We start from the raw sequence: 27893 nt of genomic DNA, 5'->3' as shown, positions 1-27893 counted from the left end.
GACCAGTGGTCTCCAGTTGTGCTGCTATTTTTAAGTATGTTTTTATGTTAAGTATGTGCAAGCAAGACCATTACAATCTGCTGACAAACTTTATTCATTCATATGCTTTTTTTGAAAAAAATTCTCCTTAAATCAACATGAGATGGGATTCCTGCTTGGCATCTTTTGTGCTCAAGCCAGTGATGATCTCAGTGTCGGTTTGAAGCACCAGGAGGACCAGGTCCAAGGCCCTCCTCCAGGCTTCCAACTTTGCCTCCACATTGTCGTAGACGACCACACCTCCTCCATCATTGTGGAGATGCTCCAAGAGGCAGGCGTATGATAATGTCCCTGCCCCCAAGCCCTTCAGAGATTGGTTAATAACTGTCCAGGCTTCCAGCTTTGAGGGACATACTGCAGTGTTGTACATCACCGTAGCCATATACTCCATCCACCCCTCCGCCATGTATTGGAGCACCACACCCCTGTACGAGTTTGAGTCTCCCTGTGGGCGTGTTTTGTTGCCATCAAGTTTTGAGAGTTCTCTGAGATGGTGGGCGCAGAGAATTTCAGTGACCCCCGCACCAGGCAGGACATGCCCGTCCCCCATTGCATGGTACAGGCGGTGCGCACAGCCCCAAAACCGGTCCTCCAGCACCTGTAGCTTACTGCTAACACAGCTGGAGATTACCACTGTTACAAGCAGGGTCCCATTGGCCTGGATGTTAACCGCTACAGCTTTTCCGCATTCCCGCAACATGGATGCCCTTGCACCTTTGCCCACACAGTCCTCATCCAGCTGGGACACGTAGGTGACTGCCACGGCCCCCGTTGTTTCAGTGAAGTCCCGCAAGACACCACGTGTCACCCTCTCAACAACTAGGAGCCCTTGCTCAATGCAGTTCTGGCGTAGACTCTCTGCCACCACTCCACCAACCAGGAGCACGTCGACCTTCAGCCTCCGCAGAGTCATTAATGTTTTCCCAGCCCACTCACTCTCCAAATTTAACCCTAGAGAATCCAATTTTCCAGTTGTGTGCCGGACATCAGCCGGCCTGATGAAGCCCAGGTGGCGGTAACTCTCAGAAAGGTCACCGTTGATAACAGCCACGTAAAGACTTCGGTCCCCAAGGAGTTTGGGGGTCGGAGCCTGCTCCTCAGAGATGAGAGTGAGGAACCCCTGAAGGACGGTGGCACACCCCTCGGGCAGCCAGGGCAGGACACATGTCACTAGTTTGCTGATGTCAAATGTTCCACGCCCGCTATCGACCCTGTTGCTCTCCATCTGAATTCTGCAGGCCTCGACAACCAGACTCATCCCGTCCTCACAACCATGACTCACAGAGCCAGCCAGATGGGCAATATTAAGGGGTTCAGGCTTCCCTGAAAGTGATGAGAATGGAGTCATCGCTGCCGCTGAGCTTCCCGTCTCTGTTTTTTCACCTGGGCCAAAATGCCTACTGTGAGTCAGTTTTATTTTTGCTTTTCCCCTCAGGAGAGCTTGTGGCTTGCAAGTCTCAGCCTTATGTGTTTTTCTGCTGTTAAGTCTGCAAGCCGCCATCCCACTCGCATCATGTGCGAATGACAGAGAGGAGACAATAGTGGATTTAAGAGGCACGAGGCAACCTTTACCCATGGGAACTCTGTGCCTGTCTGGACGTTTGTCCCCTCCAGAGCCAAAATGGCAGACAGCCTCCTTGATCGGCAGGCGGATTCCCCTGCTGGCTATCAAACATGAGTCCAACCCTTCCAACATGGCTGACACAATATGCTGAACGGGTACCCCCTCCTGAAGGCACTCCAGAGCCGCTGCGCTCCAGACTCCCACCATGAACAGCAGACAGCCTGTTCCTGTACCAAACACCTTCTGGTGCGCCTGCACAGTCTCATTGAGCAGTTGTCCAGCAGCACAGCTCAGATCCAGCTGCTCCAGTAAACGGTAGGAGGAGCACACCATGTTGGACTTCCCGCTCTCCTGGTCCTCCACGAACTTGAACTTTTTATCAGGGCCCAAGAAGGCATTTGCTGCTGCAGCTAATGCTGCCAGCTGCTGCAGTCCAATGTGCCGACCCTGATTTACTGCCAAGTAACCTAACTTTGGCATCTGAAATCATAGAGGTGCATCCAGAAATTAATATGATGTTGGGTTGTTTTTATATGCATTCTTCATTTTGTAGACATGTTTGCAGTATATCCATGCAGTATATCCGGTGTGCACGTCCATGCAGGAAAGACCATTCCTCGCCGAAGACTGCCAGCAGACGGGAAACAGCCAGTTAGCTCATTGTAATACGCCAACGAGTTAACGCATGAAATCTACACTTGTCACAGTATAATACGAATAATACAAGATAACCAGCGAAATAGTGGCAAATAATACCTTAAATCGCTCACAAATAATCATTTTCCTCGTATGTATTTCAACACTACAACTAAAGGTAGCCTATCTGTTTCGACGACTCTGGATTTCTCCAGACTAATCTCAGTGGGCATGCGCACTTTTTTGTCGGCGGCAATAAACCCGCTTGTAACTAGGAGACGGAAAAAGCAACTGCATACAAACTATTGTTCGTTAGTCCCGCCTACGCGCGTTTACAATTGGCCATAATGTTAATATTATTTCTAAGAGGACAAATTCGTTTTTCTATTGGTCAAATATATTGTCATTTAAATCTTCTGGACGACCGCTGTTAGCTCGTTTGTTTATCTCTGAACACATTTGTCAGGAGCTGCACAAAAGTGTTAGCCTTGCCCAAGCCTGCGTAATTTATTTGGAAATGGTAAGTAAAAGACATACAGCCAAACCTGTATGTTAAAATTGGTTAGCTATATAAAGTTTTGTGTAACTTAACGCTAGTTGCTATCAGTCGTAGCTATGAGACGAGAACACCAGTCAGCCAGTTTTAACAAGGTAACTTATGTGTAATTTACGGTTAGCTAACTAGCTAGATCTGTACCTTATAATGTGTAGACTAATCTATCTAAATTAGCAAACCAGCCAACTAAATTGACATACCTATTACTTGCCCCAGCGTTGGTCGTAGCAAGCTTGTTAACCATCCGTTTGCTGCCCATGCTCCGTTAGCTTAGCTGTGCGATTGATAATGGTGAAATGGCAAATAGTGAATGGTGACCGTTAGCGAGCTATTACGTTAGCTATCAAAGTTATGAAGTTAACCAACAAGATAATTCATTACCCTTTAGCTTGCTGTTCTGCGACGACGATAACGCGTGGATTAATGTTAATTAATGTTAATGGTCGTTTTACTAACTGCGGTCACACCATCTGCACTTCGAAAAACGTTGGTCAAACTATCTGCACTTAAAATGTAGGTGCGCATCTACGTTGCGCTTTGCGGTAAATCGTGTTTTCGCGAAGATGTACTTCAGGAAATCTCCGCTACTCGCACGTTCAGTAGAGAAAATGATGTCGTTTGGTTATTTTGTTATTTTCTAAAGGAATACAACAACATTTTGCGAAATATACCTTTTTTTCGACTTAACCAAACTTTGACGAGATGTTCGATTTTCATTTTCATTTTCGTGCATTCACTGGCTCGGTTTCCATGTTATCCAAAATGGTAATTGCATTCAATATGTAGCACGATTTAAATATCTATAAAAAATGATTTTAGGAAAAAACACCATCCGGATATAAAGCGTGCAGAAAGTTGGGCACTCCTGGTCAAAAAACCTTTTACAATGAATATCCAAGTGAAAGAAAGCGAACCTGACCTCAGCATGTCAGTGAGCCTTTTTCAACGATTGGAAGGGATTTACAACAATGTTTTAAACCAAAAATCTTTGCTATTGTAACTTTAAAGTACGTTGTATTGTTGTCCTGTATACAACTAGACCTGTGTCTGCTACTCTTCTTTTTTCTTTTTTTGCAGTGGTGTGTGGGTTCTTCTGAGCATTTCTCTGGCCATTCTATCTGAAATCTTTCTTGGTCCTTGCGTTAAACTAGTTTGAACAGAGCACCTGTGGCATCAGACCACCCAATTTTTAGGTGAGCAAAAGTACAGGGAGTATTTAAGTAAATGAAAGTAAATAACACTTCATATTTGGTAGCATATCCCTTGCTTGCAATGACTGCATCAAGCCGATGACCCATTGACATCACCAAACTGTTGCATTCTTTTTTTGTGATGCTTTTCCTGGCTTTTACTGCAGCCTCTTTCAGTTGTTGTTTGTTTCAGGGGGGGTTTATCCCTTTGCCCTTCATCTCCTCTTCAAGAGGTGAAATGCATGCTCAGTTAGGTTAAGATCCGCTGATTGACTTGGCCAGTCTAAAACCTTCCATTTTTTCTCCCTACTGATTTATGAGCCTGCTTCACAGATGAGCTTGTATGTTTTACATCATGTGCAGATCCCTTCTTTCTATACACTTTGATCACTTTGTTGAAGGTGAATCTTGGTCTCATAAAACTTTGTTCCAGAATTTTTGTGGCTCATCTTTGCAAATTGTAATCCCGCCTTCCGATTCTTCCTACTGATGAGTGGTATAGCCTCTATATTGCTGCTCTCTAAGTGTTCTTCAAACGGTTGATTGAGATACTTCATGTGATGGTAGCTCATTTACCCTACTCAGGCAAACAACAACATGTGCGGTGCTAGCAGAGAGTGTAGTAAGAGCCAACAAAATGTCAACAATTTGCCAATATTTTATATAATCGTGTAAAGCATTTGAAGGTGCATCACACGGAAGAGCACAATCGGTTCATCAAGGCAAAAGGGACCTGAGTTTTAAACCTTAGGTTCACAGAAGATCCGTGTTTATTCGTTGACATGCTAATTCAAACTACTGCCAAACTGAACGTAGCTTTCCACTAGGCTGTATCTACATAAAAATAAATGAAATAGCTAATGCATCATTTCACAAATGCTGGACGGAATATTCAAATACGCTGTTTCCATTCTAAACTAGCAATCTGCGACCATTTCAGAGGGTTAAGGATGCAAACACCGCAGGGAATTGAATGCTAAAGTACAATAGTTATCAAATAATTTATGTGTGTTTTAAATCTGTTGGTTCACTTATGGCTTATTGTATGGCATTTCTTCATCTGTATTTATTCATTGACAGGTAAATTCAAACTACCGGTAAACTGAACATCGCTTTCCTCTATGCTACATCTACATAATGTATTGCTTCATTTATTTTTATCATTAGGCTATTTATCCATCGGATATTAAAAGTGAAAATTCCCTGCTTTCAACAAAAAATGGACCATGTTAATCTCACCACCACGATTGTCCCACGCCATATAAAATGCATTGGCAAAGTTTACCGGTACATACAAAAATATCAAATTGTACAGAGACTTGTATTGGTGTAAAAGTAAAATCATTAGACCAGTTGCCTATGGTAAAATAGACCTGCATATTATATTACAAAGTTCTGAAAAGGAGTATATTTACAGATTTAGGCTAATGCCAATCAAGTCTGTCTGGCAGAAGTCATAGGGAAGAGGGATGAAAACATGAAGAAATATAATTTTAACCGATGCATTTAAAAAAAGAAGAAAAAAAAGACACACAATCGACCACCATGCCTGGACGTAAACTACAGGGATGACTACAGCCTTCTGCAACTATGAGGTTACACTGCACAAAGTCAATGTAAATGTAATTCTTTAATTTGGCAATTAAGCTATTATCTGACTTACAATGTTGACATTTAACTATTAAGATGGCCAAAAAACAGAGTTGTGATACAACTTAAACTTTACACCTACTGTCTACTAGGTGTAAAGTCATTCCTAAAACAGCCATTGACGCAGTGCATCTATTTGAAAGATTGGGAAACTTGTTGGGAGGAGAAATTCATTGCAGTATAAACTAGCAGCACATTACCACTTTAGATCGATTACCCCTTTTATTTGTATGATGAGTTTGCCGTGCTCTTGTACTTTCGTTTTCAGCAAGCGGATAGAGATACAGAAAATAACCGTGCAGGAATAAATTACTCTGTAAATTTTAAGAGGTTATAATAAAAATACCTTAAATTGTTGGATCGCAATACATATCGAATTAAGCACCGTTTAAAGCAGTCCAAATAATGACATCTACTAAAAGCCCATAGAATAGGTGGTAGACGACAGGCTGTAGGAAACCATTGAGAGAATGATTTATCCATCATACTTGACACTTGACGTTAGAAGGGCACAAGACGTGAATTTTCAACAATTCCTCAGTAATAACAGCTTTACATGTGCAGTTAGTTTAATTAACCCAAAAGCATGGCTGAGGCTTGCTTCTGCTTTCTAAGCTGCGTATTCTCCCATGAATTTCTTGGAGTGGTGCTGGGGTCTACGCTTGCGGATAAGGCACTCTTCATGGAAAGATTTTAGCACCACATGAGGAACAAGTGTTTTTTCCTTTTTATTTTTTATTTTTTTTAATGCATGGTAGTATAGGGTCCTCACATGGGCCACCAAATAATGTAGGTATTTTACACACAAAATATTGACTATTTGAAACGTATATATGTATATAGGATATGCCCCTACATTTTGTGTGGATTGCGAGGATTGATACATTCAATGTTTATGCTAATAGGTATGGCGGCAATTAATGTTATGTAGCAGTATAACTGCAAAAAGTAATCGTCTCATAAAATGACTATTATCTGAAATATCTAACCACACGTTTTGTATTTTAATTAATAGTTCAAATAGAAATAACCTATATTAATGTTTGAACATACAGATAACCTGAAGGTTGGAAGTTCTTCGAAAGACTGATTTGATTTGGCTCTCATGTTGACCAAAACAGATACCAGGTTTAAAATAAATGTATTAAACAGACGTGCAATCACAGAACATAAACTGGGTTGAGCTAATGGGAAGTTAGGTAGGATAAGGTATGGTTGATGTGTAGAATCTCTCCCCACCTTCAAGCGCAAGCTGAAGACACACCTCTTCAAGCAGCACCTCTCTCCATCCCTCCCTACCTCCCTGTGAACCTTAATTGTTGTCTCTGTGACTTGCTTTGTGTATCGGAATTCTTAGTTGGCTAGGTAAGCAGTGTTTGGATAATTAACTTTGGTCACTTTCGCTCTGTTTGTTTGTTTGTTTTCAAAAAAAAAAATATATATATATATATATATATATATATATATATATATTGGCCCTCGTCCTTATCTTTGTTGTACAGGTAGCAGTTGAAATTGTACTTCCCTCTAGGGTCTTTCAGCGAACTTATCCCTGGTTATGGGTATGCACTTTGTTCGTCGCTCTGGATAAGAGCGTCTGCCAAATGCCAATAATGTAATGTAATGTAATGTGTGTGTGCATGTGAGCAAGCGCGTGTCACTTGAACAAAGGAAGGGTAAAAGTAGCTAGCTTGGGTGGTTGGCTAGTGTTCTGGGTGGGAGTGTTAGCTGTGAGAAAAGTTTGTTTGCTGCAGTGTCTAGTGGTGAGCTGATATAGCAATTCGCATACACCAGTTTACAACTTAAGGTAGGCCACGTTTAGTTACAGGAAGGTAAGATAGGTGTGAGGCCTTGTGGTGTGCTCTGTCCAAGTGTCGGAAGCTGGGTGAGATCTAGCTGCAGGAGCCAGAGGCAAGATGCAAGGAGAGGGCAGAGAGGACGAAGATGAGTAAAAGAGGGCTGGACAATGCCATTGTCCTAGCTCTTATACTGTGAAAGTTTATTGCTCCCAGCATTACAGTATTGGCTTAACGGTAACTAGACTTCACGCCAGGGTGGCAATAAACTTTGCATAAGTGTCCTGTGGAATTATGGGAAGTGTAGTTACATGGTCCGTACAGTAGGTTTGATCTAAATGAAAAACTGTATTTCTCGATATAATTGTGCTGCCATGGAAACGCATTTCAACGCTTGTGGGTCCAGGCACTCTTGATAATGAATTTTAGGACAGATCAGGCTGCATCGAAAACAAAGATGGCGATTCGCAGGCACATCTGTCTCAAATGTAAACAGGTCTGGAAAATTTATGACATTATGGCGCGTTCCATTTACCTCGGAAGTCGGAGCTGGGAATGACGTCACACCCGAGTAAACAACTCGGATAACCAAGATGGACGCCTCCAGTGCTATTGTTGCTATCGTTGTAGCCATTGTTAGCAATACCAGTTGAAAACACCACATTACACGGTATTCTATACATACAAACTCCGTAGTAACATGTCCACAGATAGACGTTGGACAGTACTACGTATACCACTTATTTAATTACACAAAAACAAAACAGAAGTGCTAAATAATACATTACGAGAGATTTTATTAACCGTTGACGCACGGAGCAGCCATCTTGGATTTCTAACTCGGGGTTACCCGGTCCTTCCGACTTTCCCAGTCGGAAATCCCACCTCAGGGGGCGTTCCAGTTGAAATATCCGACTGGGAACTCGGAAATTCCGACTTCCCAGTACAAATGGAATGCACCATTAGCAGTTAAGCAAGTTGGCTGTTTGGGGCTGGATACCTGGATGATATGGAATGTAACATTGATCGTATAATGGAAGCTGGCTCGGTTAAAATAGCTTCTTTTTTCTTTTTCTTTCTTTCTCCAAGGCATCTAGCTACAGAAAGCCCACTTCTTCAAACCTGCGGAAGAAAGCAGGACCCAAACCTGACCTAACAGAGGAACAGAAGCAGGAGATCCGTGAAGCGTTTGACCTCTTTGACACAGACGGATCGGGGACCATCGATGTTAAAGAGCTTAAGGTGTGTTCTTTCAAGATCCTATAAAGTGATAGTCTTATATTAGCAATGCTAATATTTTATTAAATGTCCCTTGGCCATTTTCAGTGAAATGAGACACTTTTGGTCACCATCCACAAGCTTCTAGCAGGCTTCTTTTTTTTTTTTTTTTTTCTTTGACCACTCTCTTGACAGAATTGGTGCAGTTCAACTAAATTTGTTGGCTTTCTGGCACAGGTTTGTTTCTTCAGCACAGTCCACATGTTCTCAATGGGGTTTAACTCAGGACTTTGGGAAGGCCATTCTAAAACCTTCATTCTTGCCTGAGTTAACCATTTCTTTACCACTTTTGATGTGTGTAGTTTATACTAAAGTAGAATTAGCAGCAAAGCGTCAGTCAACCGATTCCTAACTATAGAATCGGGCAAACGACCGATTCATGGTACATTTAGATTGATCCATGGGTCCGCGTATCGATGTAGTCGCATCTTTAACGTTAAAATCTACGACCCATATCGGTGAATCGTTACACCCCTAGTATGTATCCCCTGTCATGACTTCCTAATGAAGAATTATTTCTCCTGAATATTTTTTCCATTGAGTCCCACAGGAAAATTTGTCAAGAGAAACAATTCTGCATATCTGACAGCAGCACAGTGGTTTGAGGCTTGATAACTTGGACCCTTGATGACTTAAAGCCATTTAGCCAACATATGTGTTCCATACTGTGTCAGCATAATTTACAGCTGAATCTTGTTCCACCCCACTATTCCCATAGAGATCCATTCAAATGCAAAGAGTTTTACTATGGCTTGTAGCACAACCTGAAAATAAGATATCCAGACTCTGATTATGCCGATGGCTCAGAGACATTAGGAAGTCATGACATGCAAAGGATATGCAACGAAATACAAAACATGACTCGTTTTTGGCATTATGTTAATGTGTCTCAAACATTGAAATGGGGGACTACATATAAGTGCTGTAATTACTACATGGTGAAACCAGAATACCCTTTTGACAAAAGCTCTGAGTCTGCACTTTGACAACACTGAATTGTTTGATTACAAACAGAGAAAATAAAATCTTAAATCAGAAAAAGCAGAAAAAGACAAGTTGGCCCCAAACTTTTGACCAGCAGTGTTTATTATTTATTTATTTACATTTTACTAATCCAACTTTAGCATTACGGGGTCACATCATGAATTATCATGGGCTTCCTGTGCACCCCAACAGGCACTTGTGACTTGCCACCCCAACTGGCACTTTGCAAAAGGACTGTGATGGTTACCCTGGCCACATGGAAGGCCTCAAGTTTTTTAATCTGGCCAATGAAAAGAAAAAAAGTGGGCGAGCACAGACACAATATGTGTTCATTCAACAAGGGTGTTCATAAGAACTTTTGGTAGAACAATGTACATACTTTATATAATTTGTCATGTGTTGTATTGAGCACTTAAGGATGTTGCTTTTACCTGCACATACAATTGTGTTCTGTCTCACTTCTGTGATGAACTTTCAGTGAATATCAGTTATCTTAGAAATCTAAAAGAAGCTCTGCTATGTAAAATGTTTGAGGAAGCCCTGTTTGATTGCCGTGAACTGGAAAATGGGCATGGGTGCTATATAGGGGGGTTAGGACGATTCCAAGGGCTGTAATTGTGCTGGGATGGGATGGCCTGGGGTGGTGGGGTCCAATGTGAAACGTGGCCCAAAATCCCTGGTGGTGTCCCTGCTCACCGGTGGTGCAATTCGTGTTGCAGGTGGCCATGAGAGCCTTGGGATTTGAACCCAAGAAAGAGGAGATCAAGAAGATGATTGCAGACATTGATAAGGAGGGCTCTGGCACTATCGATTTCAACGACTTTCTGTCCATGATGACTGTGAAAATGGTGAGTTCATATCAAAGGTTGACATGCAGGTAAATTTTCCACTGGTTATCTGTGGCCAGTGGTTTTTCAAGGTTATTGGTCTGCACACTGAAACTACTGGCCCATTCGGAAATCACTAGGTTTTAGCAACTACCAGCGTTCACTCACATTAGATTTAAATCTAGGAACACAAACTAAAATGAATTGTTAAAGTAATTTTTTCACATTTTTCATATTCATTGCATTTTCCAGCTAGTTCTTATGGTTAATCTGCAATACAATCTGCTTGCTACCTGTGTTGTGTTGAGATTATGGCCTTATAGAGAGGAACAGGATAATTGTATGGGGCAATGTTATATTGCTTCTAAGAATGCTGATTTACTCCTCAAAGTCACACTGATGCCCTAATCTAGGCCTGCTATCTATGGGCCTGACCTCCTGCAGAGTTGGGCACTGAAGAGACACCAGAATCAGGGCAGGGTCCTGCCAGAATTTCCTTTTCGCCCACTTTAACTTTGAATGCAGTCTGTAACATTCAATTGAAATCATTCATTTAGTGTCTATTTAGATTGTGATTGTTGAATCTGGACAGTTGAAATCTACATCACTGATAGAAGCAGTTCCAGATTCAAGCAGAAACCAATGCGGTGCGATTTGGTTTTATTATATAGAATATGTAGATGGAGATTGTGACTCCCCAGATTGAACAATCATTTGTCTACAAGTATGACCTGTTGTTGGAAGCAGAAGTAAAAAGTATTTTGGTGCTTATTGTGCGGCAATCAGCTAGCCCTGCCAAGACCCTCCCTCTGGAGCAGCGAGCCAATTATGCCGCTCCACGTGATCCTTTTGGCAGGACCGGGAATCGAACCTCGGTCCCCGGTGTGCAACTGCAGTGAACTGCAACTGCAAGTCTGCTGCATCTTAGCCTGTTGCGCCACCACGGCATAAATGGTAATTTAATGGGTACAACCCTTTAAAGTGTGCAAAAACTGAAGGGGTCTGAATACTTTCTGAAGCCAATGTACCTAGTTACATTTTGGCAGCGCACGGTAGCCTACATTTTTTATAAACCAATGTATTTGCATTGGTAGCTATTGTAATGACCAGCTCATAGCCAAAACATGACCCAACCAGAAATGCCGAACAACTGGTTTACTTTTGCGGTTCACAATGCTAAAACTACGAAGCAGCTTGCTTTGAGAGTGGGGGGCTCTCCCAGTGCTGGCCCTTCTAAGACTTATAGATGCAGACCAGCTGCCATCAATTTACCAATTCAGCCTGCAGCCACGCCCAACCACTGATCATTGCAAAAGAGAAACACAAGAGAGACAGACACCAAACGGAAAACACAAGTGTGCTTGTCACACTATCTAATCAATACAACTTTTTGTTTGTTACCCAAGTTACTGTTAAATTGAAATATTTTTGTCACATGACGGGACACATCTGAAAGGATAGATGAGCTGGACACAGGGAGATATGGAAATGTAATCTGTTTTATTACAATGCGAAGCAGGGAAGGGAGAGAGTGACATTTTAAAAACGTCTTCGGCTATCACTCTCACGGAACCCAGACAAAAAATATAAATATAATAAATTAAAATAATAAATGCAAAGGAAATAACCCGACTCACATGTAGCTTTTCAGCTGGCTGGCTTTTCAAGTGTCCGGTGTCTTCAAACTGAACTCTCCCTCTCGACTGATGTGGCGGCTCCCCTGTCTCACCCACCTACTGCAGAAAGAGCACACATAGTAAAAGCCTGGTCTAATTTGCAACGTAGTCCAAGTGTTTGCGTACCAGTAGGCGTGGTCCTCGGATTGCACTGCTTCCTTCCCACAAACTGCGCCATTGCCACAATTTTGCAGTAAGAAAAATTGGCCCGCAGCTGTGAGAGCATTGGGCAAACGTGCAAGATTAGAACCACCCGGCATCGGCATTCCATAAATCTTCTTTAAAGGAAAACACCAATTTGGGAAATACACCTTTTTTTCCAATCAGACGAGATGTTCGATTTCATTTTTCTGCATTCACTGGCTCAATTTCCATGTTAACATAACGTGTTTGCTTGGCATAAATACTTGAAGCCTATAGGAGTCAGTAGCCTACCTCCTTCAAAGTGAAGTTCTACCTTTTAAAACTACCTTCAGAAGGTGCACGATCACTGCGCTCAACCAGTGGAAGACGTAAGAGGATACATGTGTGTTCAGCGGTTATAGTTCCAACTGTCTTAACTTCTCAGAAAACAGCGTCTTTCTTTTTTTTTTTCCTTTTTTTTTTTCTTGCACGTCTATTTCAAATACACATGATGCCCTGTATAAATAAGACAACTTCGGAGTTCCTGTAAGGTGTATTTCTTCACTTTGAAGGAGGTAGGTAAGTATTTATGCTAAGCTAACACTTATCTATTCTAATGTGGAAATTGAACCAGTGAAAGCACAAAAATGTAAATGAAATCGAACATATCTTCTCGGTAAGTCGGGGAAAAAAGGCATGTTTTACTTTTAAGTATTTCATAATTTCACCCAGGTCCACAGTAATTCATAATGGCTGCTTTTTTGTTTTGTGATTTCAGAGTGAAAAGGATTCTAAGGAGGAAATTCTGAAGGCTTTTCGGTTGTTTGATGATGACGGCACAGGGAAAATCTCTTTTAAAAATCTTAAAAGAGTGGCCAAAGAGCTTGGAGAAAACCTGACGGACGAGGAGCTCCAGGTTAGCCCCGCCATTGTTCACCAAATTTTTATTTTACATTGCACATTTTGATTAGTGACATGTCCTAACAGAAAACTCAGAGGTAGAGATTTGCAATTTACCAGCATTTAAAGAGTATGTAAGAAGGTGTATTTTACCCAGGTCGGGTGCCAATGACTAGTCAAATGTTTCAGTTATACTTCATCTAAAAGCTCCCAAAAGCAGAACTTAATGCAAACATTTGTCAAATCAAGTAAGATCAAATAAAAACTTGAAGCTAACAGGGACAATGGGGTCTATCTTGGACTCGGAGCAACATGGTGATAACCCAAACCCAAGTGTTAAAGTGTTGTTTCTAGTTTCAGAGAGATGCATGCCATCACACATAAAATAGCATATTATCATGTGATCATGACTACAAAGAAGACATGAACTCTTTGCCCCAGAATACTTGTGTGCCTTTTAGTTTCACTGAAAAAATAAAATGAAAACAAATTGGACGAAATTATACAATTTAGACAAATTTAATGGACTTTCACACAAGCAGGTTTTTATTCCTCAGAGGTAAATATGTCTACTTTTGCTAAATCTGCCATCATATTAGCAATCCACCAAGGGGCAAATGCACTTGGCTTTAAAGGCAATGGAAGATGACATTCTGATTGGTTTATCACATTACGCTTATGGTACGCCTATTAACTAAGTCATTCCATCCCGTTTGAACCTTGTGCATTTGAACTACCCGCCGTGAAACTAGCAAAAGTGCATCTGACCACGCCCTAAATGGCCTTTATCCACAGCGCTTTACAATTGATGTTTCTCATTCTCATTCTCATCCGACCCCTGGACCATGAAGATTGAGCCCCATATTTTCTCTGTTAGTCAAAAGCACTCGATCAGAGTTTGTTTAACACTGAACATTGTGTACTTGCTCACCATTTTCTGAAGACTGATCATATAGCAGACTGCAGGAGACATTTATTTGCCATTCTGGTCCTACAGGAAATGATAGATGAGGCAGATCGGGATGGAGACGGAGAGATAAATGAACAGGAGTTCCTGAGGATAATGAAAAAGACAAGTCTGTATTAGAGTGCTGCGATAAGAGCATCCAGCATGCTCATAAACTCTCTGCCAGACTTGCACCTTCGACTTGTTGATGGAACTGGATGTTGCTTTTTAAGGTTTACTACTTCAGTCATTTTTTTATTATTATTATTTTTTTTAAGTAATCATTAAAATGTTATATGTTCATATTTTGTAAAATATTGAAGAAAATAAAATGGTTGCTCAATCTGTGAGAATGTCATTATTTGATGAGGAATGAAATTAATGCAGATGTTTTAAATTCTATTGGCACCACAGTCAGGGGTGCTGTCACAACAAATTTTAGCTGGGCTGCAAAAATGATCTGCGTGACATGTCTAAAATTCGAAACAGTTTACTGGTCTCTGTTACTAGGGACTTTAACCACAGTGGCCAGAAATGGATCTGTCTTGACGCTATCGCCGCCGTCAAATCCATAGAAGTTATTAAGCAAAGTGCTTCGAACAGCTGGCCGGTCACTAAAGTCACTAAAGTTACAGTAGTTAGCCAGCTAGTTACCCTGAACGCAATTAACCTTATAATTACGTTATACCCTTTATTAGTTAACGTTAAGTTACCTGTTACACAATCAGTTTGATACTAGCTAGCATAGTTATGTTAACGTTTGTTAACCTAGCTAACGTTAGCATATGGGAAAGTGAGGTAAATCTATTGCTAAAAGGTTATTACTAGAGGCACCCCTAATACAATCAACTTTTGTCACTAGTTTCTTAATTAACAATGTACATATACACTGTAATTGTATAAACATGTAGCCAAGCTAAGTTAAATGTAATCTTATGGGAATGCTTGTTTGTACCGCCAACACTGACACAACTGTCATCTCAAGGAGCAGACAAAGCAGATTACATCGCTTTGGGAAAATCTTAACATTAATCAGTGTCTATGGAAAAAGTTCACTGAAATAATTTTAAGCATATAATAGTGTCAATATCTATTGTAAAAACCAATTTAATTTCAAAATCACAATAAAAACTGAGAATTCACTCCCCTAAATCACATGTTCTCGTGACTACATGACAGTGCAACTTTTTCTGCAGGCTACGGCAGCAATGCGGAGTAAGTCTCAATCAAGAGAGCACCGGTCACCGTAAGCTGTCCCAAAATCCATTGTTGCTTAAAGTCCCTACTGTTCTACAACGCCGACCGTTGCTATACCGACGCTGCCTGCTCGCTAGAAGAAGGTTCTAAAATGACCTAACCCTTACTTCGGCAAACAAATTTCATCCGGGTTTCAAAAATGATCCATGATGATTAACGTTCTAAAACAGCTGACACAGCGTCTGTGCAATTCATTCCTCCGGGTTTATTGGCCATGTTCGCCATCATTTTAGTAAATAATGGCTATACATTTCATTTGCATCCTTGACATAATAGTTAGCTATCTTCCTGAATATGGATCATCTGTGCAATAGAACTAGAGGCGGCTGTAAAAGTGGAATAATCACCCCAAAGTCATGCTGCAATAACCTAATTTGCTGAGATTATGAACATTTTTTAATGCTTTGTCTGCATGAAAAATGCGTTTCAAATGGCGTGTTGGTAAAAGATGAAACACATTTATTCAGTGTTAGTTTAGTTGCCTGAGATTATATATACAGTACTGTGCAAAAGTTTTAGGCAGTTGTGAAAAAATGCTGTAAAGTAAGAATGCTTTCAAAAATAGAAATGTTAATAGTTTGCTGCTGTGTATTTGTTTGTTTGTTTGTTAGCTATTACAAGTGGTGTTTATTTAGATTCAGTGAAACTGGGTTAGGTGTTTGTTTCTCTCAGGTGAGCTAGGCTATTAAGTTAGGCTATTGTTTTACTGGCTGGCAGGCCACAGCTTTTGTTGTAGGAGGAGCCAATACTTTGCACCCTGCTCAGGGTATAATTACTGGCACACCTGAACTCCCTTCAGTGTGCATTAGTGTTCTGCAGTGGGTTGGTTGCATTTTCTGTATTCAGCGTCAGTGTTATTTAAGCAGTTGTGTAGCGCACCAGCGGCAGCTGTGTGCGGCAGCCTCGGCTACTTGCCTCGGCGTACGAAGTCGCAGGTGTACAAAGTCGGGGGTGTCTATCTACGGGTGTCCATCCCGGCTGTCCGAGAGCCTGATGTCTGATTTTGTTTTTGCTGCCTGCCCTCATTCCACTGTGTAGTATTCCTCTTGTCCTCCCTAGTTCCCTCCATGTGTTTCCTTCCCATCCCTGTCCTCTCTCCTCTCCCCAGGTCCCAGTCAGGTAGGAGGTTCGCCTCCCGCCACCATGGGCAGAATATCTCTAACCTCATCTTCCCTCCCAGATCCCCTGGTATTGATCTCTGTGTGACTGGTGGCCTCTGGAACTGCCAGTCCACCGTCCAGAAAGCAGACTTCATATCTGCCTATGCCTCCCACCTCAACCTTGACTTTCTTGCTTTAACTGAAACGTGGCTCTCACCAGAGAACACGGCCACCCCGGCTGCCCTTTCCTCTGCCTTCTCTTTTTCCCACACACCCAGATCCTCTGGCAGAGGAGGTGGCACAGGTCTCCTAATCTCATCCTCATGGAGATCTAGTGTCTTCTCCTCATCCCTCTCCTTCTCCTCTTTTGAATTTCATGCGGTTTCTGTTACTTTGCCGTGCAAACTGTTTATTATTGTTGTTTATCGCCCCCCAGGTCCTCTGGGGAACTTCTTGGATGAGATGGACATCCTCCTCAGCTCCTCACCAGTCAATGACACTCCCCTGGTCCTCCTGGGTGACTTCAACCTCAACTCAGAGTCCACCGAGTCTACCTTTCTCTCCCTCCTCTCTTCTTTTGACCTTACCCTCATTCTTTCCCCTCCCACCCACAAAGCAGGCAACCTTCTTGACCTCATCTTCACAAGGAGCTGCACAACAACCAACCTCTCTGTAACACCACTCCATATATCTGACCACTCCTTCATCTCTTTCTCTCTTCCACTCTCCTCTTACACCCATCCATCTCTCCCACCATCCACTGTCACCTGTCGACGGAACCTACGCCACCTGTCTTCCTTCACCCTCATCTACAATCCTCTCCTCCCTACCATCCGCGGAGTCTTTCTTTCGACTGTCTCCCGATGATGCGGCTACAACTCTCATGTCCTCCCTCTCATCTTCCTTTGACTCTCTGTGTCCCCTCACCACCAAACTAGCTCGGGCCTCCCCCCCCAGTCCTTGGCTTTCTGATGCTCTACGAGCTGTCCGAACCGAACTGCGAGCGGCGGAGAGAAAATGGAAAAGGTCCTGTCTCCCCAGTGATATAGCTTCCTTCCATGCCCTCTTATCATCTTTCCATTCCTCTGTCTCTCTAGCTAAATCTTCCTTCTTTCACTCGAAAATTAACGCGGCCGCCTCTAATCCCCGCAAACTGTTTTCTCCTCTCTTCTGGCCCCCACCCCCCCCACCCCCCTCATCACTCACACCTGATGACTTTGTCTCCTTCTTTGAAAAGAAGGTCGATGCTATTCGCAATTCCTTCTCCCAACCCTCCACCCCTGCTGACCCTCCTACCCTCCCCAACTCCCTAACCTCCTTTTCTCCCCTCTCTGACGCCGACACACTGAAACTCCTTACTTCCCACCGCCCAACCACCTGTCCTCTTGACCCCATCCCCTCTCCCCTCCTACAATCTATATCTGATGACATTCTCCCTTTTCTCTCCTCTCTAATCAACACCTTCCTCTCTTCCGGCACCATGCCCTCTTCCCTGAAGAGGGCCAGAGTCACTCCCCTGCTCAAAAAACCTACTCTTGACCCCTCTGCTCTGAACAACTACCGGCCTGTCTCTCTTCTTCCCTTTCTCGCTAAAACTCTGGAACGGGCGGTCTGCTCCCAACTGTCCACTTATCTTCTCCAGAACAATCTCCATGACCCCAACCAGTCTGGCTTCAAGAGTGGCCACTCCACTGAAATCGCCTTGCTCGCGGTCACTGAGGCACTCCACTCTGCTAAAGCAAAATCCCTTTCCTCTGTCCTCATCTTCCTCGACCTGTCGGCCGCCTTCGATACAGTCAACCATGAGATTCTGCTCTCATCGCTGTCTGGGATGGGTGTCACAGGGTCTGCACTTGCTTGGTTTTCCTCCTACCTCTCTGGTCGCTCCTACCAGGTGACTTGGAGGGGCTCAGTCTCCGACCCTCACCCCCTACGAACTGGAGTCCCGCAGGGCTCGGTTCTTGGGCCTCTCCTCTTCTCGCTATACACCATGTCTCTTGGTTCTGTTATCTCTTCCCATGGCTTTTATCATTCCTACGCTGATGACACCCAACTCTTCATTTCCTTCCCCCCCGACACCCAAGTCACCACACGGATGCACTTATGATGACAACTATGTTTAGAACAGCATTTCATGTGTATTTTGCTAGTTTCTGGATGTGATGCTTTGACTTATGGTAGAACCTATGCACTTGTAAGTCGCTTTGGATTAAAAGCGTCTGCCAAATGACTAAAATGTAAATGTAAATGTAAGTTTATTTTTATCAATTAACAAAATGCAAAGTGAGTGAACAGGACTTGGTGCACTTTTTGTAGGCATAAAGTCAGGTGTGTGATTACCCAATTATACCAAACAGGAGCTAATGATCATCAATTTAGTATGTAGGTTGAAACACAATCATAAACTGAAACAGAAACAGTTGTGTAGGAGGGTTAAAACTGGGTGAGGAACAGCCAAACTCTGCTTCCAAGGTGAGGTTGCTGAAGACAGTTTAATGTCAGAAGTCATACACCATGGCAAGACTGGGCACAGCAACAACACACAAGGTAGTTATACTGCATCAGCAAGGTCTCTCCCGGCAGAAATTTCAAGGCAGACCGGGGTTTCCAGATGTACTGTCCAAGCTCTGTTGAAGAAGCACAAAGAAACGGGCAACGTTGAGAACCATAGACGCAGTGTTCGGCCAAGCAGATGAGACGCATCATGCTTACTTCCCTTTGCAATCGGAAGATGTCCAGCAGTGCCATCAGCTCAGAATTGGCAGAAACCAGTGAGACCCAGGTACACCCATCTACTGTGCGGAGACTTGTGGTCCAAAGTGGTCTTCATGGAAGAATTGCGGCCAAAAAGCCACACCTCTGACGTGGAAACGAGGCCAAACGAATCAGGTATGCACGAAAACACAGGAACTGGGGTACAGAAAAATGGAAGTCAGTGTTCCCAAGGGACAGGGTTGCAATCTGTAAGGCCCCTCTTTACTCTGTGTATTCTTCGTGTGGTGTATATATGTGGACATGTCAGAAATTACAAATGTGGAATCCTGTAAAGCAGTAAGGGCACAAATTCCGAGTAAACAGTGCCCAAAAAAGCCACTACCAATCAGATGACACTGGATTGCATGTGACATCTCCTTTCTATACACATCAACAACCTTGTGTAGAATGTTGCGGCTACAAGTGATACACAGACAGTCAAAACATTCCAGTTTTATGGGGAGCAACTACAAATAACTGTTTCACAGTGATCAATGTACAGCACTGGTGATGAAACCTTTTTGCAGTGGCTGGCGTGGACCTGGCCTTCCACTTCCATGGCTGTCGGCGTGGTGAGTAGAACCTGGTAAGGGCCTCTCCACCTAGCCTGGTGCCGCTTCTTCCTCCAGAAGTCTTTTATCACCACCCTGGCTGCAGATTGTGCAGAGAGCCACTGGCTGGCGCTGGGAGCGCTGCTCGAACCTGTTGATGCACAGATCTCAGAACATTGGTTAGCTGAACACAGTAACTTACCATTCGAGTGTCTGCCAGGTCCTTGTCCAGCATCAACCCAGGGGGGTAACATCCAGTTCCCATGGGCTGCCAACCCTGTCGCAGAGTGGACCCTCCTCCGGATACCTTTGAGGACTGCATTATGGACCTTCTGGCCCTGCCCTGCTTTATTTAAATTTTTCACAATGAATGTATGCATAAGTTGAAAAACACTGGGACATTAAAGATACCATTCCCCCTTTTGACACCTGTCCATGTGTCAATTTAGCATAGTAGGGAAACAAATAGCGCGGTAAATGCAAGTTTCGTCCCATTTACAATTGTGTGTGCAGACTGAGAGTTGTGTTGGGATGGGCTGAGGCAGTGACCTTTACAGCAGAATTTCCTTGAGAGATTGTGTCTGGCTGGCCTGTGTTTGCGGGACATTTACATATTGCAACAGATGTAGGCAAAAGAATGGCCTCTAGGAGGCTCCATGTCCATAACGAATAGCTTTTCCTGAGGAAGTAAGAAAACCTCTGCGTTTCCAAAGTGTTTTGAAATCGTGCACCACCCCAAAAGCATATCTGCAGTCAGTGAAAATATTTACAGTTGTATCTTGGGACAAATAGCAGGCGTGTGTGAGAGCAAAAGGTTCAGCAGCCTGTGGATGATAAGTAACGATTGATGCAGGAGCCATAACAGCAGAAGCAGCTGCTGAAAATCATTGCAGACAAGGGGGGAGACCCCTAGTGACAGCACCATGTCCCTTCGCGGTCACCATCCACAGTCAAAAGAAAAGGTTTGTTCATGTCAGGGCTAATGTCAGTTGTCGTTTTAATTTCAGAAAATACATGTCAGCAGTCTCTGTCCATATAACCTTATCGTTGGCAGAGAGATTTAGGCCATGGGCCAAGTAGTAAGGGATCCACTGTCCACAATTACCTGTCATGCCTCAAAAATATAATTTTGTATTTTACTTTGGGGTTTAGGAAGATCGAGAATCGCCCGGATTCTGTACTTTCCCAAAGATTTTCCTGCTTTAGAATTTTTTTGGCCACATATATAACTTGAATCAGGCTGAACTGGAGTTTTTCTTGTTTGACCTTGCAGCCCTGTTACTTGTAATTTTAGCAGCTTGAGCGAGCTTTGAATGCAGCTGTCCTTACCCGGTGAGTGGACAAGAATGTTAACAACATACTGAATTAGTATTTGGAACTGTTCTAAATTCTCACCAGGTGTATCATTTTGCCTTAAACGTAAAAGCAAACCAGTGCTGGGAATCAATATCAACCGGTATACTGAAAAAGAAAAACATTAGGAAGATCGATCAGAGTGAAATGTTTTGCATTGCCCGGGACTTTGGCCAAACTAGTAGTTTAGGTTAGATACCACTGGAGCACAGTGTTTACAACTCTTAAATCTTGCACAAAACGGCATCATGGATTGGAGGTCAATGTTTTTTTGTTTCTTTTACTTTACAGGCAGAATTGTATTGCACAAAGAGTTAGGGCAGGGAACCACAGCACCAGCTTTGAAGAACGCATGAAAAACAGGGCCAATTCATTCCTCAGCCTCTAGGTGGAGGGGATATTGGCATTGGCCTGTACTCTGTAACTTGAAGTGAAGAAGCCCCAGTCATTTTTGCACGTGGCCCATAATTGAGAGGGAATTGCGTGTGAGTGTCACAAGGCAATGCATGAATGCTGCAAGCAGCTGTCAGAGAATCTGGTAACTGGTGTGCAGTAACACCCAGAGAGGGAGAATAGTTTGTTAGTTCTCTTGTCTCTTTCCAGTCTGTAGTCCAAACATAATTTAACACAGGGTCCTGTGTCCTCCCATTTTTTGTTTGAGGCTTTTCACAGAGACACATGGGGTGCGCTTCTTAAAATGGTACAAAATGGCTGTTGTGCTGAGCTCAATTGTACAGACAATGCAAAAAATCTTGTCCTACCAAAAACAATGAAGTACTCAATTTAGCTTCACCGTACCATTTCTCTTCATATTCACAATCTCTACTCCGACTACATGCAGTTTTCATCTCTGGCATATTTACGTGGCCTTAGCTGTGCCTGGGCATCTGTCCTGATCCCACGCATAGAAGTACATTTCAAAGTTTTCTGCACTCTCAATTCTGTCAATTGTTAAGCCGTTATTTGTACATTCGACAACCATTCCTAATCTTGCACATTAAATCTCCACAAAGCAGGTTTACCAGACATACAGGCGAGAATAAAAATGCATGTATTAAAATGATAGTAGAACCTGCATTGATCCCCACAATTCTGCTGTTATTACAGAATGTGACCAGCCCCCATAAGTCTAATGTTTGCCCATTTACTTTTAACGACTAGATTGGTAATGAATTTGTGGTCGTTCCATATAGAAAACCTGTGGACTCACCACCCTGTGCATGCACCTTGTCCTCCCCTGCACACCTTCATTGTCCTTGTAATCCAGTTTGGCTGCCAGGATTCGGGAAAACACTAGTGCCCTGTGGCATCTCAGTCCAGCCATTCCATCTGGGGCAGCCACCAGGGTTTTGGATCATGACATTACTCTGGGGAGCCATTTCCCAATGTCCAGTATCCTTTTGCTGAAGCCAGTTCTTTCCGCAAACCATCCATGAAGCAGTCAATTAGTATATTATCTCCAGGTTTCTCCATTCCGCTCTATGCGTCGTATTTTTTTGTCTCTCAAGTACATCATTAACAGTTTCACCAATTTTTTTCCATCCACCTGAGTCGGGTCTGGCAGGTCCTCACACATGGTCAGCTTCCAGATATGATACACCAGGACCGTCAGACCCTGGTCTTCCTGACCCACTCTGGGGTTCGGGCATTTTGTGCAGTTCGCCCGTGGTGGAAATTACCTTTCCTGTGGAATCTGGGCTTGCTGAGGTGTATTTTACAGTATAAAATTATAATACACTGGTGTGCGGTTGCCGACCCATACTGTCATGCACTATTTTCATAGGACCCATAAATTCTGGGTCTTTGAACTCTTCAAGCCCATGGTTATTACCTCACCCCACTACTAGTCTGTACCATATTATTAATCCATCCATCCATCCATTATCTGAACCCGCTTATCCCAAACAGGGTCGCGGGGGGCTGGAGCCTATCCCAGCATACATTGGGCGAAAGGCAGGAATACACCCTGGACAGGTCGCCAGTCCATCGCAGGGCACACACACCATTCACTCACACACTCATACCTACGGGCAATTTAGACTCTCCAATCAGCCTAACCTGCATGTCTTTGGACTGTGGGAGGAAACCGGAGTACCCGGAGGAAACCCACGCAGACACGGGGAGAACATGCAAACTCCACAGAGAGGCCCTGGCCGACGGAGATTCGAACCCAGGACCTCCTTGCTGTGAGGCGGCAGTGCTACCCACTGCACCATCCGTGCCGCCCCATATTATTAATATTTTTCCTTTTTACTTATTTTAATGCGCAAGTTTTATTTTTAAGACATTTTTTTAAACTTAATGAACTTAACTTTTATTAAGGTGCACCTAATCTAATCGGAGTTGGATTCAAATTCCGCACTAGACAATTTGTCTTTGCTGGCAACACTTTCACACGTGCGCACACACACACACACATACACAATGCCTCTATCGCACTGGCGAGTTCAGCTTGCTCTCACAGACAACAAAAGATACGATATTACACAACAAGGTAATTTAATTTTGAGCTCAGTTCTTTTTTTATACGTATTTACTCATGAAGTCCTGTCAATTATTATAGTTAACTATTAACTATTACTTCTATCAGCACTTGGGACCCAGTCCCAGAGTGTTATTATTACTACTAATCACTCTCTATCACTCATAGCGCTTGGGACCCAGTCCCCAGAGTGTTAGTGAGAGCATACCGGCTCTCGTGTTTGAATCACTCCCAGAGTGATGGATCAGTCGGCCCCAAGTCAAACAAGGTATGTTTTCGTGGTTTACCGGGGCCTCACCTGAGTGTTCTTTTTATTAGGATCAGGTATTGGTTACCCCACACATAAACGTGTCAGAACTGGACCGAATACCTTCGTCCTTCCCCGTAGGCGATTGCTTATAATCCCTTCGTGGGGTGGGTTTTTCGGTTCAAGGGACTCTAACCCCTCGGCAGTGTACACTGTCCGCGTCTCACTCTAAGTTCGTTTTTTAATAGGGAAAAACCAAGTTTGCAATCCCATCCTCATCGCCAAATTATTATGGAAAATGCCCTAACATTTCAGAGGTGAGCATCGTCTGATGAAACAGATCCACAGTAAAACAACGATAGTATTGTATTTATGTATTTATTTGCAAAGAAATAACAGAAAATTAGGAAGCTTACCTGCTTTCTGATTTGAATCAGACATAGTAAGACTTGTATATAGTTTTCAGTACTTTCTCCCAGAAGGGGGGGCTTTACCAAAACAAAAAGACATGAAGCTGGCCACTAACATTTATCTGTATTTTGTCTTCTGATTACTCCTTGTTGGCCTTGCTGTCAGACCGGAATGTGCTAGCTACCCCCTTCTAGGAGAAGCAGAGAGATTAAGGTCAAAGGCTGTCTGTCTGCTGTGAGAGAGACAGAGAAAGACTCCTAGTAAGCACTTAATTCAGAAAGGGGTCTAATAGTAATAAGGATTAAAAGGTTATTTTTAATCACGTGATTGTCTTTATGTTAACCCACATTGTAAATTAAGAATCACTTAAGAAAATTACCCTTACAGGATTAAAGTTTAGAATTAGTTTTTCTGAGGAGGCATACAGTCTGAACACAAACCAGAAAAAACAAAAGACACTGTCCATAGGCTACTACAAGCTAGACTGTCATGTTTATCAAGACCTACACTCTTAGCACAAATCAACGTGAGCAAGGTAGCGGCCACTACCCAAACACAATCCATCCGGATCATTTAAAAACAATACATTATTTAATTATTCCTGAAATAAATTTTAAAAATATTCAACAGTTGACACACGGACAACTGTAATGTCCGTGTGTCTGTATGTCTGTGTGTGTGCCCATGCGTTATTCTAATATATGGCCATATATACACTCAGTGAGCACTTTAGTAGGTGTACCCCAGCTTGCTAATGCAAATATTTAATCAGCCAATCATATGGCAGCAACTAAATGCATAAAAGCATGCAGACATGATCAAAAGATTCAGCTGTTTTTCAGACCAAATGTCAGATGGGGAAGAAATGTGATCCAAGTGACTTTGACCATGTCATTAGTCACTTTGATGGTTGGTGCAAACACAACAGTCTCTAGGGAATGGTGCAAAAAACAATAAACATCCAATGAGCAGCAGTTCTGAGGGTAAAAACACGTTCTTATTTCGGATAGGTCAGAGGAGAAGAGACTGGCCAAAGCTGACAGGAAGGTGACAGTAACGTAAATAACCACCCATTACAACAATGGCATGCAGAAGAGCATCTCTGAACACACAACCTCTAAGTGGATAGGCAAAAAAGTCTAATAAATACCGAAGTGAGTGTCCCTATGTAAAAACAGGATGGACACAGACAAATGACAAATTGAAGGAAAATGAATTTACATCTGAATAAATGAGTGGAGAAGCATGCTTCCATACAGGTGTACTGCAGAATACAATAAGCAATTAACATTCTATCATGCTCTGTGGCATACATCTATCCATCCATCCACTTATCCTGGGGCTGGAGCCTATCCCAGCATACATTGGGCGAAAGGCAGGAATACACAGGTCGCCAGTCCATCGCAGGGCACACACACCATTCACTCACACACTCATACCTACGGGCAATTTAGACTCTCCAATCAACCTATCCTGCATGTCTTTGGACTGTGGGAGGAAACCCACGCAAACACGGGGAGAACATGCAAACTCCGCACAGAGAGGCCCCCGTCGACGGGGATTCGAACCCAGTACCTCCTTGCTGTGAGGTGGCAGTGCTACCCACTGCACCATCCGTGCCGCCCTGTGGCATACAGTCCCATCAAAAAGTATTGGAACAGCAAGGTCGTTTCCTTTGTTATACATGAGATGATGTACATGAGATGATAAATGCGAATTTCAGCTTTTATTTCCTGGTATTTTTATCTAGATTTGTCAAACAACTTAGAACATATCACCTTTTGTATCTGACCACCCAATGTTTAGGTGAGCAAAAGTATTGGAACATGTGACTGACAGCTTGTCCTGTTAGATTGAACAATAATAGTTCTTCTAATATGTCTCCTCTTAGCCTTGGATTTTGCCTGTGAAGACTGCATTTGTGTTTGAAAAGATAAACCAACATGAAGACCATGACCTGTCTTTGGGAGAAAAACAAGCCATTTTGAAGCTTAGAATAGAGGAGAATGGCTTGTACTACAACTTGGAATGTCCTAAAATCCAAAGAAAACACTGCCGTACTGAGCAACTGACATCGAACAGGTTGACCAAGGAAAACAACAGCAGTTGATGACAGAAACATTGAGGAGAAAAAACCCAAAACATCAGTCAGTGACATTGCAACCAATCTCCATAGTGCATGTGTGGCGCCATGGAATGTGGTACTGTTTATAATATTGTTCATAATATGCATTTTGTTTGTAATATGCATTGCTTCTTATGATACCCTCATAGTGCATTTTTTAATGTTCGTTGAATATTTATTTGGTTGTTCAAACAGTATTTTGGAAACAGTTTGCCTGCAACTGTTCTTCGCACACCACTCCTAGCCGCTAGGTGGCAGTAGTCACACCGGATATCATCCACACGCGCTGTACCTTGGCCAGAGCTAGTCATGTCAGTGTGAATGAAAGCAGAAAGCAGAGAAGTGTATCATAGCTGCTTATCGTGAATACAGTTCAGCTAACAATATTTTAATGTGTTGTTGCAGGTGAGAAAGTAATATAACATCACGATAAGTACTGTTTATAACTCATGGTTTATATTATCTCATGCTGAATGTCGGTGTTTATGTTTAGGAGAGGAATGAAAGTGACGACGATAGCTTGTTAGCATAGCCACGTGGCTCGGCACGGAGAATAACGTTAGACTATTGAAGTTGGGAGTGAGCTGTTGTTTCTGGGTTTAAAGGTGCAGTTTTGGTAATGTCACAGCATAAAAGTTAAACTGTGAATGTTATAAAATATGGTGCTAATAGTAGTAATAGCTGGATCATTGTTATTATTTCTTTTTCTTGTTTTGGTAATGGTAGTATAGTAATATAATATATGTTATATTATGATATATTATAATATGATAATTTCTCTGATCATCATAAAATATTGTAAGTGCAGAGCAAGTCATGTCAGTGTGAATGAAAGCAGAAAGCTGAAGCGTATCATAGCTGCTTATCGTGACTACAGTTCAGCTAACAATATTTTCATGTGTTGTTGCAGAATACAACAAAATATGAGCACCTGGATATCACAAAGTGTCATTATTCAAGTGTGCAACACATGGGTGAAGGAATCTCAATCAACCATTCGAATAAGACTTAGAGAGCAGCAATATAGAGGCTATACCCCAAGATGCACACCACTCATCAGTAGTAACAATTTGCAAAGAAGTACAGGGATCAGACACAAACGTTCTGGAAAAATGTTTTTATAGACTGATGAGACCAGGATTAACCTCTACCGAAGTGATGAAAAGGCCAAAGCATGGAGAAAGAAGGGATCTGCTCATGATCCAAAACATACATACTCATTTGTGAAGCACGGTGGAAGTGTCATGGCTTGGGCTTGCATGGCTGTTTCTGGAGTGAGCTCACTAATCTTTATTGATGATCTAACTCATGACGGTAGCAGCAGGATGAATTCAGAAGTCTATAGAAACATTCTGTCTGCCAACTTATGGAGAAATGCGTCCAAACTAATTTGGAGGAACTTCATCATGCAGCAAGATAATGACCCAAAGCACACCGATAACACAACA

At 42.6% G+C, this 27893-nt stretch overlaps 2 protein-coding genes across 5 annotated transcripts; one reads left to right on the top strand and one right to left on the bottom strand.

The window, feature by feature from the left end:
• Window positions 1-75: 75 nt before the first annotated feature.
• bbs12 (Bardet-Biedl syndrome 12) lies at window positions 76-3316 on the bottom strand. Of its 3 annotated transcripts, none has more exons than XM_061251633.1 (2): window positions 3177-3316; window positions 76-2230 (listed from the first exon to the last, which is right to left on the bottom strand). In XM_061251633.1, the coding sequence occupies exon 2, from the start codon at window positions 2081-2083 to the stop codon at window positions 128-130; it is 1956 nt and encodes a 651-aa protein (XP_061107617.1). In that variant the 5' UTR covers window positions 2084-2230; window positions 3177-3316; the 3' UTR covers window positions 76-127. The 3 variants fall into 3 exon arrangements, with proteins under 3 accessions (XP_061107617.1, XP_061107616.1, XP_061107614.1); XM_061251632.1 differs by lacking the exon at window positions 3177-3316 and adding an exon at window positions 2996-3139; XM_061251630.1 differs by lacking the exon at window positions 3177-3316 and adding an exon at window positions 2360-2493.
• Window positions 2615-14512, top strand: cetn4 (centrin 4). 2 transcript variants are annotated; one of them, XM_061251635.1, is made up of 5 exons: window positions 2615-2759; window positions 8521-8673; window positions 10413-10541; window positions 13098-13235; window positions 14217-14512. In XM_061251635.1, exons 1-5 carry the CDS (start codon window positions 2757-2759, stop codon window positions 14304-14306), a joined length of 513 nt encoding a protein of 170 aa, XP_061107619.1. In that variant the 5' UTR covers window positions 2615-2756; the 3' UTR covers window positions 14307-14512. The 2 variants fall into 2 exon arrangements, with proteins under 2 accessions (XP_061107619.1, XP_061107618.1); XM_061251634.1 differs by lacking the exon at window positions 2615-2759 and adding an exon at window positions 2791-2890.
• Window positions 14513-27893: the final 13381 nt, after the last annotated feature.

Source organism: Conger conger, chromosome 8, assembly GCF_963514075.1.
Source record: "Conger conger chromosome 8, fConCon1.1, whole genome shotgun sequence".
In the NCBI taxonomy this organism is placed as follows: Eukaryota; Metazoa; Chordata; class Actinopteri; order Anguilliformes; family Congridae; genus Conger; species Conger conger.
This window is presented reverse-complemented; position numbering and strand designations above follow the sequence as displayed.

Bases quoted from the DNA above. Each gene is read 5' to 3' on its own strand.
- bbs12 (XM_061251633.1), bottom strand. From the start codon at position 2,083: ATGCCAAAGTTAGGTTACTTGGCAGTAAATCAGGGTCGGCACATTGGA.
- cetn4 (XM_061251634.1), top strand. From the start codon at position 2,855: ATGAGACGAGAACACCAGTCAGCCAGTTTTAACAAG. The intron at 8,674-10,412 runs GTGTGTTCTTTC...TTCGTGTTGCAG, and splicing joins TCGATGTTAAAGAGCTTAAG to GTGGCCATGAGAGCCTTGGG. The intron at 10,542-13,097 runs GTGAGTTCATAT...TTGTGATTTCAG, and splicing joins CCATGATGACTGTGAAAATG to AGTGAAAAGGATTCTAAGGA.